This window comes from Phymastichus coffea, unplaced genomic scaffold, assembly GCF_024137745.1.
Source record: "Phymastichus coffea isolate CEN01 unplaced genomic scaffold, Cenicafe_Pcof_1.1 PCOF00120, whole genome shotgun sequence".
Lineage (NCBI taxonomy): Eukaryota > Metazoa > Arthropoda > Insecta > Hymenoptera > Eulophidae > Phymastichus > Phymastichus coffea.
Window position 1 is genome coordinate 371,890 of NW_026706931.1, and position 18,793 is coordinate 390,682.

The following is an 18,793-nucleotide window of genomic DNA, read 5'->3' on the forward strand; positions in this document are numbered from 1 at the left end:
ACGCCCAAAGAGAATGCCGGATAGCCGCGCTCGGCCGCGCAGCGCCGCTAACCAGATTTTCGCCAACAAAAGACTCGACGGCCCGGCCAAACTTGAAAACGCGCGATGAATATTTGACGCGCCGCTCCGGCCCCACCGCGCCGAGTGGACACTACCGCGCGCATTTGCATATTCGACCAACTTGCCCCCGCCGCCCACTGCGCAATCCTCGCCACGGACTGTCGGACTCCGACGTTCGGCGCAGCTAGCGCCGACGTGGCGACGACGTATCCGCGGAGTACGGAGCTTACAGTGCTCGCGGGTCAGAGGCCAAATGGACGAGGTTGAACGACTGCCTCGCACGGTGAAAAGTGTCGGGCAAGCAGTTCGCCGCACTGGACCGATACTGATTGCGAGATAGACAATTGCATAACAAAGTTTGGAGCGCGCCAAACTCTCAAGGCATCTGACAAATCCTACCTGCGCTAGCTGTCATTGCAGAGACGACGGCGCTCAAAAAATTCCGACTCCTGAGTGACGCGACCGACAATGTTGCGACGCAGTCGAATCGTTAGCGGCAGCGCTGTCGGATAAAATGCGACAGTGGCCGCGAGTGACGTGCAATTAGCGGGATTATCCGGGAGCCGATCGCAAATCGGGATTAGCGATTTACCGTCTACTCGCGGGTCTTTTTCACGCTGATCACGGATCGCGACCGATTTACGTCGCATGCCTCGACTGATTCGGTCAAGTTCGGCGCGATCCTGCCACGAACGTACGCGCTATCGACGGAGTAATTAAGCCGGCGAGAGAAGTGGCGGCCGACTCCCACTCGAGAGCGCAGCTCCCCACCTCTGCCCGGGAGATCGAAGTAAAGATTAAAGCCAGCTCGCCGAGCTGGCGCTCGCCTTGAGCGCGTCAGTTGTCGCCGCTGCTAAGCAATCGAATGGTAAATATCGCTCGGCCGCGCAGTGCTCGTGCGCGTTCGTCGGCCTGGTCAGCCAGTCGATCGGCCGACCGGGCGAAGTAGCGCGCTTCGTTAGGTGGCCGCCGCCGCCGCCGCGATTTATCGCCCTCGCTTCCTTCGCCCGATTTTTCCGTGCGATCCGTTTCGTCAGTCGCGCGTGCGTTGCACTTTTTCACGTCTGGTCGGCCGTCGCCGCTCGCCGGCTCCGGGCGTGTATACGTGGCTCTGCCGGGCGTCTGCGCGCCGGCTGCTGTACGCGAAATTTCGGGCGGACGGCACCGCGGCTAGGCGAGCAGCAGCTGGAAACGCCGTCGGCAGCGTCTGTCGGCTCTAACCTACGTTGCCAACGCGGCTGTTCGCGGAGGTCGCTGGCTCGATATCGCGTTCGCGCCGAGCGATAAGCGGCGGCGCTGGGGCCGAGCGCCGAGGCTGCTGCGTCTTCGGAGCGACGTCGGCAAAGCAGCGGCAATGACTCGAGCCACTCGCCATCGCCAGCCAGCGCCACGATGCGCATTGACATTCCGACCGCGCTCGCTTGCCTCCAGTGATAAAGCGAGCGAAAACTGGCGCAAGGGCGATCGACGCGAATCGAAGATTTAATCAACTACTTGGAAGAGAATCAGCGGATGATTGATTCTGATGGGGCAAATCTGGAAAGTCGTGACTGGGTTGGCAATGGCCGGCGGCTCGATATTAAAAGAAAGAGAACGGGCGGCAGGGAGGGCCGAGGGCCGCTGCCGGCTAGCCGGGGCTTCTCGGCGCTTTACGAGCCACTGCGATTCCCTCGTCAAAAGGAAGATAATCGCCGAGGCCGCCACTTATCGTCGGCCAGCCGCACGCCTGTGCGAGAGAGAGAGAGGGCAGCCGCCCATCGATCCGCGCCGTGACCAGGATGAATCCCGTGCGCGGCCTCTGCCCCTTCTCTCGGTCCTATACACGCATTGCCAGATACGTAATTAGCGCGCTGCCGTAATCGCGGCTCGCGTTCACGGAGCTCGCTCGATCGCCAGCCTCCCATACTCGTCGACCTCTCGGGGCTATTTTTTCAGCTGACGGCCCGGTCCCCTGCCCCCGCCGCTCCTTCGGACAACGTCAGACCAACGTTTTCCTAAATGATTTATCGATGACAGCTTACTTTTCCATTTTTATTCGAGCGCCGGTTAAATGCATATGCATCACGCCCACGACTCACATCACCTCCACGACAAATATATTTTTCATTTTGAAAAAAAGCTTTAACTATTGCGCGTCTCTGTTTTGACAGCAGTTTCGCGCCTGCTCTCTCGGTGCGCGTATGAAAAATGGCAGATAACAGCGAGGCCGAGTCGGAGCTCACGCAAAGAAAAGGTATAGTGGTTGCTCTTTATTTATTCTTTTTTTCGTTTTTAAATGTCACTCGGCACTGTCGCTCGGCCCACTAATGTCGCTCTTTCCCAACGATTAGTCGCAAAAGAGCAAGGGGGAAAGGAAGAGGCTAGCGAGGCGAGCGAGGCGAGCGAGGCGAGCGAGGAGCCAGCCCAGCAGGCAGCGACACGCAAAACCAGGCAAGACTTTGACGCCGCCTGGAAGTATTGCTGGTACATGTTCCGCTATTATCACTTTAAAGTGGCGGACACCATAGACTTGTACGCGTCCGCCGCCTGCTTGTGGGTCATCAATCTGTACTTCAGGCTCTTCATGGGCATTGGCCCGGAACCAGCGTCCACGCTCACCGAAGAATAACGAGTTATTATCAACCAATTGCTTTCGTTGCCAAGTACCGAGGCACTGGTTAACCTTGCGCCTTCCCTAGGCTGTTGCAGTGCAACTGGAGCTTGCAGTTCGAGGGGCTGAAATCATTCTTTTCGGAGCCTCGCCATGTGATTCTCAGTGGCTGTTTCGATCTGCTGGAGGCATTGTGATAAAAAGAATAATTGAGCACTGATAAACAGTTGGAAAAATGCACTGCTCGCTTGCTTGCCTGCGTCATTTGGTTCTCTCCTCCGACGCGCGAGACTTTACGAATCAACGGCATTCTAAACGGGTTTATCGAATAGCTAACATTGAAAATATCCACGTCGTCGCTCGTACGAGTCTTTCCGCGGTATTAACGAGCAAAAAGCTCGGCTGAAAGTAAGCACTGCAAATATTAATGTGCTCCCCAGTGATGTTTGCGATTCGACGTTGGTATTTGACAAACTGGAGATCGCATTGCAAAGGATTACTTTGCAAATGTATATAAATACTGACAAAGCGTCGTTTATTACAAGTTGGCATCCGCTTTAATTATTCAAGGCGAGTAACGTGCGTTCGACGTCGTCATCAGTTTTGCAGGTTATTTAATAACTGCACTCGCGAATTGCGCCATTGGAATTATTGATAAGAGTTGCTGCGAGAGGCAGTTGAAGTGCAGCCAACGCGAAGCGTACACGCAGAAGTATCGAGGGGCTGGCGTGCAGTCGTGCCGACGACACATTTCTATTAGCGCACGGGCGGCCGGGGCGCAGCGGCGCGCAGTACGTGCGCGAGGAGCGCTGATCTCGGCGCCCTGATATTCCGCATTGTGCGCCGAGCGGCGGCGGCGGCGGCGGCGGCGCGCGCTTTCTTGGATCTTGGGCATCGCTTGCAGCAAAAGGCCTTTCCGGTCTATTCAAAAATGTCTGGGTGCCGCTTTGAATAGCCCCTCGGCTGCTATCTAGCGGCGCTGCGGCGACCGCTTTGCTGCAGCTGCGCGCAAGCAAAAATTAGAGATATTCGCTTTGCTCCGAGAGCTACTTCGGCACGACTACGCCAGCTTTTATTCGCTTTGTTCGAGTCGAGTCCGATGCAGCAGCAGCAGCAGCAGCAGCAACAGCAGCCGTATCACTAGATATTGTTGCTTTTTTCACAATAGTAGAGCAGTAGCGTTTGATTCTCCGCAAATTCGAGGGTATCACTTTAATCATCGCCATTGCGCATCTTTTCGAAAGCTTTCGTGTGTTCCACTGGCCGAAATGATATTGACGTTGCATGTAGCTGCCGGAAATTGATATAGATTACATCGGCAATTAGTCCGCGCTTTAATCAACATTCTCATCCTTTCATTATGATTTTCGATATTTCAATTCCGTAAAAGCCCGGCGCGCAATCGAAATTAGCGCTGCGCGAGCGCCACTAGATTAATTACGATATTCCGACAGCACAACAAACGTCATCGATACCAATCAGTCGGCTGCTTTTCAAATCCTAATGAATGTTTCGCTCGCATTTAACGCACCTATGCGCGAAGTACGCGAGGCCCGCACGAGTTGCCCATGCTGCACTTTCGCTTTTGCCGTGCGATGCGGCCGCGCGCCCCGCACTACTACACACGCGCGCACAGACGAGGGCGCGACGAGTATCCACAGCGATATTTGTGCCAAGACTGGAGTGCCGGAGGGCCGCCGGCAAAAGCTCATATTGCAGCAAAATATGTCAATATCGCTGGCCGGTCGGTGGCAGCTGATACCGAGAGGCTGGCCGGGCGATTTAATCGAAAGGTCTCGGCGCACTCCCGAAGCACTCGGCGGGCCAATGGCACTCCGAAACACGCGCGGCCCCCGAGCGGCTTTCGGAGCTGCCAGCCGGCTGCGGGTGCTCGCGCGCGTGTGCGCGTGCCTGGCCCCGCGATGGATCCATCGATCGCCGCGGCAAGAGCCATTAGCCGGAATCGGGGCGCGGCTCATCTCGTTCGGATTTCCCTCGGTTTCCGCGCTCTAATCCAAATCGAAGAATAATACCGGTCTCGCGCTGTTCGCGGTCGCGGCGCGACGTCGGAAAAAGCCGCACTGCGGACGCGATAAAGGAGCCGGCGTCGCGGCGGCCGTCTTCGGGCGGCCGGTTCGCGCGCGGCCGCAGTCGCAAAGTTGCATTAATCCCGCATCTGCCAAAGAGAAAGAGCTTGCGAACCTGCCGCAGCTTATCTGCGCTGCTTAAGCCGCTCCTCGCTCGATTTAACATGCGCGCCCGGCCCGCGCCGCTTATCGGCCCTTTGCATCTTAATCGAATTCTTGCTCGCTGTACAGAGCCGCCGGCTCCCGGCTTTTTCGCCGCGGCGCGGCGTTAGCTCGCTTCGCGGGCAGGCGCCGCGCGCCTCGCCGACCACCGCTCGTCGCCATTTTTTAGCTCTTTCCCCGGGTCCGCGAACGTTCCTCCTCCGACGGTGCGTCGAGCTCCGCGCTCTCGACGGCGGCCAAGCGACAGCCCGCTCCCTCCCCTCGCCGACCGCGAGCGGCGCGCCCGGCAAACCGATTCTCGTGTCGTTTCCGCGGAGCTATCTTTTCTGCGCGCGCCGGCGCTCCTTTCGCCGATGCACACCTGAATAACAATGATGCCGCCATGAATTATTAATCGTGTGTCGATGTAAAATATACAGCACAGATGTGAGCGGCGAGACGGAGCTCGAGGCGATAGAGGTGCGGCCACGGCAGCGCCGTCGAAAAATCCCGTCGAAAGCGCTCGGCAAGCGCGGCCGCGATGACGCCGACGCTTTACCGCGCATCGCTTAACGAGGGCCGAACGCGAGCGGATGGTCGTGCGCAAGCCGCGTGCGGCCCGACAATATTAATACCGACTCATTAAGCCGGTGAAAGATGACTGGATTACTTTAGCAAGCGAGCCGCCGCGGCGGCCGCCGATGTAAATTAATTACCGCGCCGAGTGAGCGCTGCCGCGCGGCTATATCTATATCAGCTGATAATACGCGCCGCGAAAGAAGCGCGCGCCACCCTAATGAGGCCCGCGAGTTATTTACGCGGCAGAGCGTTCGTCTGGATTAACGTCCGCGGAACCGGCTTGCGCCCGAACATTTGATTACGTTACCGGCGCCTCTGCTTGAAAAAAAAACAAAAAAACAGAAAATGGAGGCTCGGCGCGAATGCGAAGGGAGTTATCGGCCGGACGTGAAAAATACCGCAAAAACGGCTCTCGCCGCATTCGTATATCTCGGTGGACGGGGGTGGGGGAGGGGGAGGGGAAGAGTAGTTTGCCGACACAAGCCCGTATTAATTTGTTCGCGTTTGGCGAGCGAGAGGGCAATGCCCGGTCGCTGAGAAATTCACGGACCTACTTGCGCGATCTTACATGCCGCACACCTTACTGCGTACGAATGCGCGCGGATCGCGCTCGGCTACTCGTCGCCGTCAAGACAGAGATAAACTCGTCGAGAAGCACCGTTTGCGCAACATCGACGACGCTAATAGGTCGTGAACAAACACAGCCACCAGCGCGCGCCAGCTTCCTGCGGTGATGGCGAACGTCGGGCCGCGGACCGGGCGAGGGCCAGCAGCGCAAGGAGTCGCGCTGGAAATCGGCGCTCGCGCGGTGGACCGCTAGCTCGGAAGGATAACGTTGATGCGGCAGTCGAGCGGGCAGGCGCGTCGGATCGCTAACGACGTACGGCTTCGTGCGGGCCGCAGGACGCCTCATCTAGCGCCAATCCACGTGAGAGCGTTCGTCGGCGCCAGTGTCCCCCGAATCGAACCCTGATCGGCCCGGGCGCAAGGGGTTCGCACTCGCCTCCGACGGGGCGCTCGCAGCTGGCACTCGCTTCGCCCAGGTGTCGGCGAACAATCCTCGTATTGGGCGTACGCGGCGGCTGCGCCGCTCCCGCAAATAACCCCGAATAAATTCAAATTCCTTTGACATCTGCGCGCACGTGCTGGGCGTGCAAATGCGAGCAGACAAGGCGCAATCGCCGAAAACTCGCTGCTTTTAGCCCGATTACAATTTGGCGCGCGCGAACCTCGCGTGAAATTTATTTTCGAGAGGAGAGGAGGGTGCGGAAGACGGCGGGCGCTCGAGGCCAGTAAATCAGGGCCCGCGATCGGCGTCGGCGTCGGTGGCGCGGACAGGCGCGTCGTTTATGATAATCCGCTCGAGCCGATGGCTCCGTCGGCGTCTCTGAGCTTTGCATACATTGCATTGTTGCGCGCCACGATTAGGCCGTTAAATATTCGTCGGGGGACCGAGCCGATAAGCAGCGACGCGAGCGAGGCGTATCGCGGCGCTAATGCACTTAGCCTTCCGCGCTCGATCGTCGGCTGGACCACTGCTCGGCCGATCCGCCGAATAAATTTGCCGGCGGCTCGATGCCTTTTCGCTCGCAACTTCGCCACCGCGTATCGGGCCAAGTTTTCAAGGCAAGTTTCGGTCCCAAGACACTCGTGCGCAGAGTGCTATTTTTACAGCGGTATCGGCGTCACCCGTCCGACCAAACTCGGAGCCTATCTACTCGACACGGCGAACTTGGCTATCGCGCGCCAGCGCGTCTCGGCGCCGCAGCTCGCAACCGGGCAAGGATTTGATGGATCGTCGAATGATTAGCGCAGCCAGCGAGTGACTCCGTCGAACGCTTCCTGCCGGAAAGCTGTCGCAAGCTGCAGCCTTCGAATGCCCGTCTGCCTCGAGCCCGATCACCTTGTGACAACTGTCAACCAGTCGCCGGACAATCGCGTCGAGGAGCGGGCCAAAACCAGCGCACGACCATATGGATGCCTGCACACATCTGCTGTGGCTGGTAGGTGGTCCCGCCGCCAGCAACGAATACAACATCTTTAAGGTTCCCCCGAGGTCCGTCGCTGTAAAGGGAAACACAACAGGGCTAATGGAAAAAGTTTTTAACGGCGAGCGAGCAAGTTTTCTCGCGCGCGAGCACCAGCTGCGCGCACCGCAAGCACGGAGCCAGAGCCGGAGCAAGGGAGAGAAAGCCGGCGAAGGAAAACGAAAAGAGAGTGGCGCGGCGAGTCGTTCGGCGAAAAGCGGCGGCCCAAAAGTGGCCGCCGCATAAATTTGCTGCTGTCGAATCGCCGCGATAAATCAGCGTCTCGTAAATAAGACGAATAAGCCGCTAAGCCGTCGTCGCCTCGGCGTTGCGACAGCTTGCGCGCAGGTCCCTTTGTAACCGAGCGCCGCGTTGTCGCCCGGCGGGAACTGCGTTCGCGCGCCCTCGAACTCGCGTTGTCAGACCGCGAGGGTGGGCACGGACTCACCCGCGGCGCATCGCTCCCGCGGCAATCCGACGACGATTGATCTCTCTAAAAGGCCTGATAAATTTTAAAATACGAGAGAGAGAGAGAGAGAGAGAGAGAGCGAGCGCGCGGGAGTCGCGAGAGAAATTCGCCGTGGCGTGTCTCGCTGCCGTTCCTCTCGGCGGCGCATCAAAGATTCAACGGTGAAATGGCTGAGCCGGGCTCTCGCCTATTGCGCGCATCTACTCCGTCTCACCCGCCGCAGTAGCTAAATTCCTTCTCTTTCTCCGCGCACCGATACAGTATCGCCTCTCGCGCATCCATTATGCCGCAGACTATACATGCGACTGCCGGCATGTATACGCAATTGCGCCGCCACGTAAGCCAGCCGCACGCGCGCACGTCATTTTCTCCTCGCCGAGACGGATCTCGATTTTCGCCAGGCTTTCTGCCCGCTGAATAATGGCCAGGCTGCAAAATTGACGAGTGCGCGGTGATTGGCGCGCCAACCGGCCGCTAGTCACTCCGACTTAGCCGCGATCCAGCTGTTGCAATTCGCCGAGGCGATTCGACTCGACGCCGCCTTGCGTCGGCTTTCTTGCGCTCGCCGCCAGTCTCATCCATAAACGTCGCTTCTTAGGGGCGCATGCTTCATTATCGCAATTTTATGGGGTAGCGGCGCACATGCGCTCCATTAAGCGATTGCCGATCGTCGATTACCAGCCTGCTCTATGTAGGGCGCCTGAAGCGAGCTCCGGTTGCGCTTGGCTGAAAAACCGGCTAGGCGTTAAGCTCTTTGTCTCTCTCTCTCTCTCTCTCTATAGATATAAGCGCGTGTATATGGCTAGGTGTAGGTGGGGGTCGGTCGTTTTGTAATGCATTAGCTGATTGCGAGCGACGAGTTGCGATACACAGGGCGATTAATCATCGATCGGCAGAGCGAGGTGACCATTTGCCCGAACGCGGCGAGCACGGGCTCTTGGAAATTAGCTCCCCATAAAGTTGGATATACTAATCGAGCCGCGGGCCTGATTTATCGCGCCGCTCCTAATCCCATTTCACCCCGAGAGCGGCCCAGTGGCGCGCTCGCCAAACTCGCGCCTTCCGCCGGTCCGAGCTCGCGATCCATTAGGCGCCGATCGTCGCGTGCTCTTTGGCGAGCGCGCGCCCGCTGGCGGCAGCGGCGAAACTCGGTCGCGGCCGAGTGATGCTTTTAGCCGCAGCCGGCGAGAGCACTTGCCGCCGCGCCACCGCGCCGCCACGCCGCGCTGGCTCGGCCAACGAGGCATTCTCCTCTCGCGCGCGCCGCAGATGCGCATTTCAACCGCGTTATTTACGCTAGAGCTTTTATTTTCGCTCGAACGAGATTTATAAGTGCCGATCGACGTCGTGGCTCCTTTCTGCCCCAGGCTGCCCCGCAGCTCGTTCGCTGGTTCGCCCAGTTCCGCGCGACCGTACGTCGTGTCGCCAGTGTTTATGCAGTTGCCGCACGGCTATCTGGCCGCGGGGTGCGTGCGTCAGACGGCAGCTGACACTGGAAGCGCAACCAGAGAGCTGCCGGGCGGAGAGTGCGCTCGGTTTGCTTTGCCGAGCCGCCAAATACTGATGATGGGAAATTGTTATCAAAGAGCGCATCTCGCTCGTCGTCTTGCGTTTTAATTGCCGAAATGCATTTTACTCGACTGCATATTCGTTTGTTTACAGTCATCAGTTTATTACTCGCGCGGCGTATCTTCATACCGCGCAGAGAGCCCAAAAAATACACGCGCCACACGTAATATTAAGGTTACTTTTTACCGTAGCAACTTTGTTGTGTTTACGTTCCACGCATCCACACGCACACTTATTGCAAGCCGCACGTGGCGTTAACGCTTTCACAACCACAGACATGACGATTATTAATATAGATAGTGCTAGTTTTACTGTTTCGAGGAACGTAACTTTATATGCATAGACCAAAGATCAAACAACGATAACAAAAGGCGAATTCTCTTGAAATTTGTTACTACTCGTCGACAGAAATACAGTGATAACTATCTGCCGGTCAACAAATGACCTGCCGTCTTTGCCCTCTAGGCGTTCTACCCAATAATATCCATAACATATAATTGCACACTCGGTCATCAAAAGGGTATTGCAGGCTTGTATCAAAGTGCAACGAAGAATTTAGCTGGCTTTTATTTATTTGTGCTCGGTTAATTTGTTTTCCGTATTTAATTATTACCTCTCCTCGGTTTATTTCAAGTATTGTAAGTATTTCAAAATTTTGATATTACTTGGTAAATAGATAAGTTATAAAAAAACGTTTGTTTCATTTCATTACATTTCAGCTGTGAACAGGTTTTTTCGTGAACTGAAAACGATGGAGTTAACAAAAGAACAGCTAGACTTTCTCAACAAGTGCGAAGCGGAATTTCACAATCGATACACCGACGCGGATGAAGATTTTTTGAAAGTTAAACTTTCCACATTAACAGATCCTCCAATTTTAGATCCTTGGTCACATGAAACTAATGGTACCACACGTGGCCGTCAAAGATATTATAATAAACATTTGCAACGACGTAGTGAAAATAGCGGAGGCTATAGTCGATACAACGACAGAGAACGACATAACGATAGTCGAGGAACGAAACGAAAAAAATGGCATCATCGTGACAACCGAGAGCGGAATGACAAGAAAAGTGCAGATAGAAGAGAGAAAAATGACGGTACAAGAAGCAGAGATAAAAAATGGTATAGAAAAAAGAGCCGTTGGGACAGAGATAACAGTTACAGAGATGAAGACAGAGATGGAAGATATAAAAAAGACAATAATAATAGAGATAAAAGACGATACGGAGATTATTATACAGGAAGGAGTGAAGATAGGCAAAAATGCAGGGTAGGAGAAAAGAAAGAACAAGAGCCGAAAAGAAAGGTACATGAAAATAATAATCCAATACTTTATATTTGGAATACATACGGAAGCAAACATGATCTCTATGAAAATTATAGACCATATTTTTAAGAAATTAGCTATACACTTTTAATACAGCTGTAAGCATAATAAATTTTATATTTTTCAACAAAGCTTGTATAATTAATTTTAAAACTTTATTATGGTGGAATGAGTTCAATAGATAAATTTGATCAGATATTCAATAATAAAGAGATCACAGTATGTGACATCTTTTAACTTTTATTTTTTTATGTTCACGGAGGTACATCACTTTTAGGTACATGAAAAATGTCTAAAGCGTTTTGTAAATACCTTATTAATTAAGGTTTTCTCAGCAGGTATATATATACTTACACACTTATACACTTGCACAGTTAATGTTAATGCAATGTAATATTTTTTTGACGTATTTATCCTGTTGTTTCTAATTTTTATCTTTTGTTACAAATTAATATACGTACATAAATATTGAATATACATCTGTGTATGCATATACCATACAGAGAACTGAATTCTAAATATTTAACAACTATCAATCTTTTATTAAAATGTTTATTAATCAACTTGGATCATTTTTGAATACTGTTTAAAGTATACAGTTTAAGCTTTTGACTATGAAAATATGCAGTGCTTGGCTTGTTTCAAAGAAATCTACTTTTAAAAATGTTGGTATCTAAAATATTATAATTTTACCCTTTTTCTCTTTAAACCTACAATACTTAATTTCAGAATCTTAGTTATAACTTTTTTTTTATTTTCAAGAAATGTTTTTTAAAACTTTATCATTAGCGGTATATTTACAAATGAATTAAATAACAATCGTTTTTGAAAGCAACAAGATAATATCTCACAATTATTCAAGATACTCTATTATAATTACTATACTAGTAAAAGTAACTAGTTAAAGTAAAGTATTCCAATGAAAATTACACCACGTTTCATCAACTACTTTTACAATATTTAACATTATATATCGCAAAAAGTTTAAGAATATTTATCATCAGATATACTCATTCAAAATGTATGAATTCTATTCTTGTGGCACACCTTGAAAAACACGATATTCAACCTTCTGCTAATGGAGGAGTCACCCACCCATACTTTTCATGAGTCTTGACTAAGCTTCTAAAAGATTCTTCTGCTGAACGACGATTAAACTCTTTATGAGTCTTTGGTTTCCTTGCAATTCGCCCCTATAACATAATGTCATGAATTTACATTCAAAACACTAGAATAACTTGTAACCAATATGGAGTAAATTGAAGAAAATTACTTGGCCTTTCACAATGCTCGCCGCAAATTGCATTATTACAGCTTCAATTGTATAAGCACTTGCCCATCCTCTAGGTGTAAGCAGTTCCATGCATATGGCACCACCTTCCATAACAAAGCCTTTTTCTATTCTTGGAGAAATCACTCTCATAAATGGAGGGTCAAATGGAAAGTTTTCTGGAAAGACAACATGTAAGAGAATATGAGGGATTCCAAGTTCTCTCATATCTGCTGCGAGTTCACTTTCTGGATCAATTTTGTGTAGCCTAATGTGCCACTCAAAGAGATTATCATTAACAAGTTCGGCAGTAAATGTAGAGTCTCTGCGATGTTGTGTTTTCTGGATCTCGCTGAATTCACGCATCAGTCTTCGCAAGCGTATGCCCCTCTCTGGCACTGCAGTACTCTGTAATTTTTACAGGCAGAGTTACAGATATATATATTTGCTTGTTACCATTTTTGGCAAAAGTACTTACTTGTGATTGCTTCTTTGTTTTGAAGAAGCATTTGGCATTATTGGTTTGACTGGTACCTGGCTTTTCAGGCAATGAAGCTTCTGCTGGTGTGACAGCATCAGGTCTATGGTGTCTTCCAAGAATTCTTCTGGAAGGAGAATTGGTAGAGCCACCATCACCAGGCTCTTGTTCTGTGATTTTCTCAGATGAGCGAAAGAGCTTGCGAAAAGCAGCTACCACTTTTTCCTTGGATCTACTACTCATGGCTTTGGTCTCCACTCTAGAATCAATCGGTTAAGTTTGCTGCAAACAAAGCCAACAAAAGAAATCATAAATAAAATTGCCATTAAAAAAGCGAAATAAAGAGATGAATAGACAAAAGCGAATGAATTAAAAAAGTTAACATTGCAAATTGCCTTGATTTGATGTAACTGTCTATTGTCTAATAACTATTGGCTGCTGTGACTGGCACAGAGAAAAACTCGGCGGCTGCTCACAGTGATCACTCTCATAATTATTAAAAAAAAGAATCAGTCGATTGCAACGCGACTCATTGCAGCTGATTCTGCGGGGGCCCTGCACGTTTCATGCGCGCGCGATTCTTGATTGTTATTATATTGACTAGCAGAGGCGAAAAGCCAAGTGGAGTTCCACAAGCGCACCGCAAACGGACGGCATCCTTTATGAGGTGCTCGACGGCAGCAGCAACAGCAGCAGCTCGGCGGACAACGGCATCGCCAGAACAAAATAAAAGCAAGCAGCCGCGCGTCCGTTGTTTGTTTGCGTATGTTGAAAAATGCAACTGTCACTGAACGCCCAGCAACAGCAGTCTCTATTTCTCTCTCTCCCTCTCCTTCCGAACTGCGTGCGAGGCCGAGTCGACGATGAGAGAGCGGGAGGTTAATAAAAAAAAACACATGGCGGTGTGAACGCAACGAAGCGGAGGGAGAGAGTTAGCACGCAGGCCATAACGCAGTCCTCCAGCCCTCTCGCTTGCGCGCTTGGCGCGCGATTCGAATGGCTGCGAATTTGAAGCAGTTGAACACACGAGACCATTGATTAAGCGTGTATTTCGACAAATACATCAGTACGTACGTAGACGAGTCTCGGCTTTACGAGACACTTCTTGCTCGCTAGTGACCGTGAGATAAACTTGTCCCGTGGTTCATCCTAAACGGATTACACTCGCTGATCAATATCGCTTAGAGTAGCTGCAAAGGTGCTCGCAACTAACAAGAACGCCGCATCTGCCTGAGTCGAATGCGCAGCGCGTGCGAAATCAATGAACTCACTTGGCGTGGAGTAGTTTGGTCACTCGGACTGTCCTAGGTGCGCACCCAAATGCTTTGGTTCGAAAGCACGGCCTTGAAAGAGCGCGGGCCATTTGCCAGCCGTTATTCGGTATTCTCGCGAGATTCCTCTAGCAGACGCCAGTTTTTCGAGATCGAGGGACGAGGAGGTGGCGCGCGCGTCCGAGACAGTTCGCGGTACTCACCCATTTTAATCGACGTGCGGACTGCTGCAGCTGGCGTTACTTCACCTTGGCCAGCGAATTGCTGCGCTATATGTCGAGCCAGCAAAGTAAGACACGCGGGCAGCACTCGACAGCAGAAGACGAAAGGACGCGAATAACAGGGCGGCAGGCGTCGGGCGGTTGCTCCGCCGACAAATGCTGTGCGCAACTTGCACGGCGCAGTCTCCTATAGCGACGGCGAAGCGGGCGGTCAGAGCCAAAGAAATCGTCAGATAGAGCTTGCCGCTTCGAAAAGGTTCGCGAGGCCTCCCTTTCTTTTGTTGGCTATCGACGTGTCTCTCACCATCGCACACGCCTGCCCTTTTGGGCACACTACGCTCGAGCGCCCAGATGATCGATCCCCCGACCGCCTCTAGTGATATGTCGCTTAAAATTGACTACTCGTGTGGAATGTACAATTATCAAACTTTATTTTCCATGCCAGGGTACTACCACGTAACTTCGTAGGCGTTTCGTGGAGAACAATCTCGTCAGTGCTTTTCTCACGAAATAGACGAAGATTATCAGTAGTGAAACGTACTGCATCCAAGCCCACTTAACTTCTTCCCAAAAGCCCGGCCGATAATTGATCGCCTGGGTTGCGTAGAAAACCTTCGCTCTAATGCTCAGCGGTTCGTCTTTGATGAATCCTAATTTCGGCAATGTTCTCAAATTTGCGATTTTTCCTGAAACTGCCAACACTTGGATTTGAGCATGATTTCTTAGAAAACGTGGCGAATTATATACATTACTTACGTAATTTGTCGGTGTTTTCTGCCAACAGGTCAGGCAGGTTAAAAGAATTCAAGTCGGTACTGTTGTCATTTACGCAGTATAAACCATCGTGTAATAAAACATCATTTTGTCGCAGCACCAAATCCCCAAAAAAATCTAATTCCTGAACTTCGTGAACAACGGCGTGTTCTATTACAGCCATTGCTTCGATAGTTATGTGAATATGTTCCTAAAATGAAGATCCATTTAATGTCCATTTAATTTAGTTTTTTATTTTTTTATGGCAATTATTAACCTAGGCATACCTTTAATTCGTAATCGAAAAATAAAAGTAATTTCAAGGATCTGATTGGCTTATTTGTATAAAACAAAACTTCAAACTTCAACGAATCTTGCAGACCGTTTTTATCGCTATCTATTTCCTGCACCTTTAATATTCGCAAAACGTGTTTATTTAACATTTTTGAACATATAAAAGTTGAGTTGATTACCTTTACGATATTGCAGTCATCTTTGATGATGTTATCTTTGTAGTGAGAAAACGTCGAACAAATTAGAGGATTCGTGTTTTCCTGCTCAATTAACAAAAAATATTTATGCTTGAAGTGTACATTGGGCTTCTCCCAGTAAGTTCGAGTTCTAATCCAAAACCCTTAAATTACATTCGTTTTAGATGAACTGAATGAAGATCTCTTAAAGATTTGAAAAACATACCTCCTGTGTGATGTATAAAATATAAAGGTGTTGCTAACGTAAATACTACAGCAATAAATACAACTAATGCACTGAATGAACATAATCTTACTCTGTAAAAACATTTTACGTTGTTTGAATAGATATTTAATATAGGCATTGTTGTTTACAAGAGTTTAAAAGCAACTGTTTGATGTTCTCTTACTACGCGTTTCCATAGCAACGTTCAAAGTATAGTAAAAATGCGCAAATATACACACAGGTGTTTATTTTCTATTATTAATTAGACTTACATTTGAAAAATAATCAACAATCGAAAAATCATTCAATTGTAAATTAAATTTTCCTCAATACATCGTTGTAAATATATTTGTAGAAATTTGTAAATTTTCTAGATTTATAAAAATAAGCCACTTGAAAGTAACTTTATGTTTATATTTTAAAATCACAGTGTTTTTTTTGTAATGTATACATGTACTGTCATTAGTAGATAAAAAATCGTGCATTTATTAAATGTAAAAAAGCTTGAACTGATCTATAAAACATAAATTAAATGGTGTCATATAAATTTGGACAAAACATGTAAACAAAACACATGGTAAAAGAAATAAAATAATGCAAGGCACTTCAGCATTGAAAAAGACTATACATCGCAGTTAAGAGCTACTCCTAAGAAATCTTCGAATCCAATATTAATTGTACCAGTTAGTTCTGTATCCCTTCTTCTAAATTCCTCTGTAAATTGGTAAAATTAAATCAAATTTAGTGACATGAGTTATTTGTCTAGATTTGTAAGCCTTCTAAACTAGCTACCTGTAAACTTTTGAATTTGTACACATAGTACAATGAATTGATCTACAGTTACATTCCCGTTTTGATTACCATCATATCTCTTGATTAAGAAATTAATGAATTCTGGAGTGAACCTGTAACCCATTTGTGTGAAAGCTGCAGCAAGTTCCTCTTCTTGTATACTTCCAGAATTATCTCTATCGAAATTTTTAAAAACTCCTAGCCATGCATTTATGTAATCGAATAGTGCTTGAAATTCAGTTATGTCAATGGAATGCTTATTTTCTTTATCAAACATCCCTGCAAGAAATGATAAAGATGCTAATTAAGGTAAAAACAAGTATAGACCAATCATGATTTAAGAACTGTGTGTACCTATCATCAAACGACAAGCTTTTTCAGAGAATGTACCACCTTGTCCATTTGCTAGTACCCGTTGTAATTCATAACATGTAATTTGCCCACTACCATCTTTATCTGCTAAGGCAAACCATTGTTGAACTTGTGGATTTATTTGTGATGCACCATTTGGAGCTCCATAATTGTATCCCTAAAATATTTTGGTGGAATTATTTATAGAAGATAACAATGAAAATTATTCAATACAATGAAGACTTACTGGATAAGACATGATTATAGTTGAATAAAATGTTAATCAAAGTGCTAAGAAATTTTCGTGACCTTCGAGATTGTAGGTTATTGCAGTTTTGTAATATTGTAGGGCGTTACGTCCTGTTTTTGCTCACTGCTGGGTGGTGCTGTTGATCCTTGATGCCTATTGATACTGTACGCAATCTATATAGGTATAGCGTCTGCAGTTCTCGCTAATTTAAAGCGAGTGTGGCTAACCTTAAAGACGGATTTGCTACATAAATATTTATTGACAAGTAAGGCCATTATATTTTGAGGGGTTATATTTTTATTAACGCATGTAAGGGAGCGTCACCTCTTTTGAGTACATATTCAGTTTGTCTACGTGATCATTTGATTATGTTTACGGTACATACATTAATAATTTCACCAATCACGCGTCAAAATTCTGTCGACGAATGCAAACAAGCCACTGACAATAATAACATAGATGTTACTCGTTTCAGACCATGTGGCGTTTATTCGTATGTTGTTTTGTTCTTTAAACATCACCAATGGCAAGCAAAGTTTTGTTTGATTTGAATTATTTTATTGCCATTTTTTTGGTTATTCTTAATCCAACAGCTGTAAGTTCTGGTTCTAATAAAGTGAAAAATAATGTAGATTCTAACGTAAAAGGTATTGATTTATTATTACCAAATTTTTTCTAAATAAATGTAAGCACACAATTAGCTTTCAGAGTTCCATATTGCATAATTTTATATATATGTATACTTATAACAATGATTTAATTGTAGTAATAAAATATTCCAGATCCTATCAAAGATTATATTCTTTGTCGATTTTGTGGGGCAGATCTTGCAGATCCAAGGAAAATAATAAATCATTTGAGTCCTGCAGCTATTGTTCTGACCAACCAAACACTTTTTGAACAGAAAGGCGTGGAGGTACAACTATTGAAAAACCCAGTAGGCATCCAGTTTTACTCTATAACTTTGTTAAATACAAAGTGTGCAGCTGTTAACAATGTATGTTCTTCATATGTCAATGAATTTATTAATTTTTAATACAGTACATGAATGTTAATCATAAAAAATTTAGTGGCAGTACGACTTTAGTTGGTACCCTGGATTCGCTTGGAAACCATGTATTTGTGAACAGTGTAGAACTCATCATGGATGGTATGTACAATATTTAAATAAGTAATATATATAATATAATTATATATTTATACATTATGTGTTATATATAACATAAATATATATAATATGTAAAATAATATTTTTAAACTAAGTTTTTAATTTTTTCTTCGTATTTCACATAGGTATTTTGAACCGAAAGATGCTGCAAGTTTAAATTTTAATTTTCCCTCAGGTCAAGGATTTTATGTGTTAAAGCTGAATAATTTACAAAGTGAAAATTGTAAGCATATTAGTGAAAATTAAGCCTAAAATTGTTACATAAATTATTTATTTAGAAAAATCAACAAAATTTTCTATTTTTTCAGTTGCTAATTCTCTGATTGTTACACCAAAGTCATATTTAAATTGATTACAATGGAACTATCCAAAGAACAGATTGAATTTCTTGAAAAATGTGAAGAAGAATTTAAAGATCGTTACACAGATAAAGATGAAGAATTTATGAAAATTAAAATAGCGGATGTTGCAAAACCCCCAATCGTTGAGAATTGGTTCAATGGAAATCAAAGACAAAATAACTGGAGTCGTTCAAATCAAGACAGACATTGGCATGATCGGGATAGAAATAGGCAGAGAGATAGGTATAGAGAAAGAGATCATTACAGAGATAGAGAAAGAGAGGGAAACAGCCGATATGCTGATAAACATCATCTTTATCAAAGAACTAAACCATGGTAATAGAGTGATT

The 18,793-nt window shown here is 47.4% G+C and overlaps 5 protein-coding genes across 7 annotated transcripts; 2 read left to right on the top strand and 3 right to left on the bottom strand.

The window, feature by feature from the left end:
- Positions 1 to 10,991: 10,991 nt before the first annotated feature.
- On the bottom strand, positions 10,992 to 13,484 carry LOC131671217 (ubiquitin-conjugating enzyme E2Q-like protein 1). Its single transcript, XM_058947475.1, has 4 exons — positions 12,996 to 13,484; positions 12,601 to 12,882; positions 12,126 to 12,530; positions 10,992 to 12,045 (listed from the first exon to the last, which is right to left on the bottom strand). Exons 2-4 carry the CDS (start codon positions 12,841 to 12,843, stop codon positions 11,917 to 11,919), a joined length of 777 nt encoding a protein of 258 aa, XP_058803458.1. The 5' UTR covers positions 12,844 to 12,882; positions 12,996 to 13,484; the 3' UTR covers positions 10,992 to 11,916.
- An 873-nt stretch (positions 13,485 to 14,357) lies between these two features.
- Positions 14,358 to 15,696, bottom strand: LOC131671216 (transmembrane protein 231-like). 2 transcript variants are annotated; one of them, XM_058947473.1, is made up of 5 exons: positions 15,542 to 15,696; positions 15,319 to 15,479; positions 15,133 to 15,255; positions 14,849 to 15,056; positions 14,358 to 14,784 (listed from the first exon to the last, which is right to left on the bottom strand). In XM_058947473.1, exons 1-5 carry the CDS (start codon positions 15,678 to 15,680, stop codon positions 14,522 to 14,524), a joined length of 894 nt encoding a protein of 297 aa, XP_058803456.1. In that variant the 5' UTR covers positions 15,681 to 15,696; the 3' UTR covers positions 14,358 to 14,521. The 2 variants fall into 2 exon arrangements, with proteins under 2 accessions (XP_058803456.1, XP_058803455.1); XM_058947472.1 differs by having other exon boundaries at positions 15,133 to 15,479.
- A 188-nt stretch (positions 15,697 to 15,884) lies between these two features.
- Positions 15,885 to 17,071, bottom strand: LOC131671219 (peflin). The gene is made up of 4 exons (XM_058947478.1): positions 16,932 to 17,071; positions 16,688 to 16,862; positions 16,334 to 16,612; positions 15,885 to 16,255 (listed from the first exon to the last, which is right to left on the bottom strand). The coding sequence occupies exons 1-4, from the start codon at positions 16,941 to 16,943 to the stop codon at positions 16,164 to 16,166; spliced, it is 558 nt and encodes a 185-aa protein (XP_058803461.1). The 5' UTR covers positions 16,944 to 17,071; the 3' UTR covers positions 15,885 to 16,163.
- Positions 17,072 to 17,146: 75 nt separating this feature from the next.
- On the top strand, positions 17,147 to 18,585 carry LOC131671218 (uncharacterized). Of its 2 annotated transcripts, none has more exons than XM_058947477.1 (6): positions 17,147 to 17,199; positions 17,410 to 17,581; positions 17,717 to 17,931; positions 18,005 to 18,084; positions 18,228 to 18,325; positions 18,411 to 18,585. In XM_058947477.1, exons 2-6 carry the CDS (start codon positions 17,458 to 17,460, stop codon positions 18,452 to 18,454), a joined length of 561 nt encoding a protein of 186 aa, XP_058803460.1. In that variant the 5' UTR covers positions 17,147 to 17,199; positions 17,410 to 17,457; the 3' UTR covers positions 18,455 to 18,585. The 2 variants fall into 2 exon arrangements, with proteins under 2 accessions (XP_058803460.1, XP_058803459.1); XM_058947476.1 differs by having other exon boundaries at positions 17,153 to 17,311.
- On the top strand, positions 18,460 to 18,783 carry LOC131671201 (RNA guanine-N7 methyltransferase activating subunit). The gene has a single exon (XM_058947451.1). The coding sequence runs from the start codon at positions 18,460 to 18,462 to the stop codon at positions 18,781 to 18,783; it is 324 nt and encodes a 107-aa protein (XP_058803434.1).
- The last annotated feature ends 10 nt before the right edge of the window (positions 18,784 to 18,793 follow it).

Coding starts and splice junctions, on each gene's coding strand:
- LOC131671217 (XM_058947475.1), bottom strand. CDS start 12,843: ATGAGTAGTAGATCCAAGGAAAAAGTGGTAGCTGCTTTTCGCAAGCTC. Junction 12,531..12,600: donor AAACAAAGAAGCAATCACAA/GTAAGTACTTTT, acceptor TAAAAATTACAG/AGTACTGCAGTGCCAGAGAG. Junction 12,046..12,125: donor CGAGCATTGTGAAAGGCCAA/GTAATTTTCTTC, acceptor ATTATGTTATAG/GGGCGAATTGCAAGGAAACC.
- LOC131671216 (XM_058947472.1), bottom strand. CDS start 15,680: ATGCCTATATTAAATATCTATTCAAACAACGTAAAATGTTTTTACAGA. Junction 15,480..15,541: donor TTTTATACATCACACAGGAG/GTATGTTTTTCA, acceptor ATGTAATTTAAG/GGTTTTGGATTAGAACTCGA. Junction 14,785..14,848: donor AGAAAACACCGACAAATTAC/GTAAGTAATGTA, acceptor AAGTGTTGGCAG/TTTCAGGAAAAATCGCAAAT.
- LOC131671219 (XM_058947478.1), bottom strand. Junction 16,613..16,687: donor AGCTTGTCGTTTGATGATAG/GTACACACAGTT, acceptor CATTTCTTGCAG/GGATGTTTGATAAAGAAAAT. Junction 16,256..16,333: donor ACAAATTCAAAAGTTTACAG/GTAGCTAGTTTA, acceptor ACCAATTTACAG/AGGAATTTAGAAGAAGGGAT.
- LOC131671218 (XM_058947477.1), top strand. CDS start 17,458: ATGGCAAGCAAAGTTTTGTTTGATTTGAATTATTTTATTGCCATTTTT. Junction 18,085..18,227: donor TGTAGAACTCATCATGGATG/GTATGTACAATA, acceptor TATTTCACATAG/GTATTTTGAACCGAAAGATG. Junction 18,326..18,410: donor TAATTTACAAAGTGAAAATT/GTAAGCATATTA, acceptor CTATTTTTTCAG/TTGCTAATTCTCTGATTGTT.
- LOC131671201 (XM_058947451.1), top strand. CDS start 18,460: ATGGAACTATCCAAAGAACAGATTGAATTTCTTGAAAAATGTGAAGAA.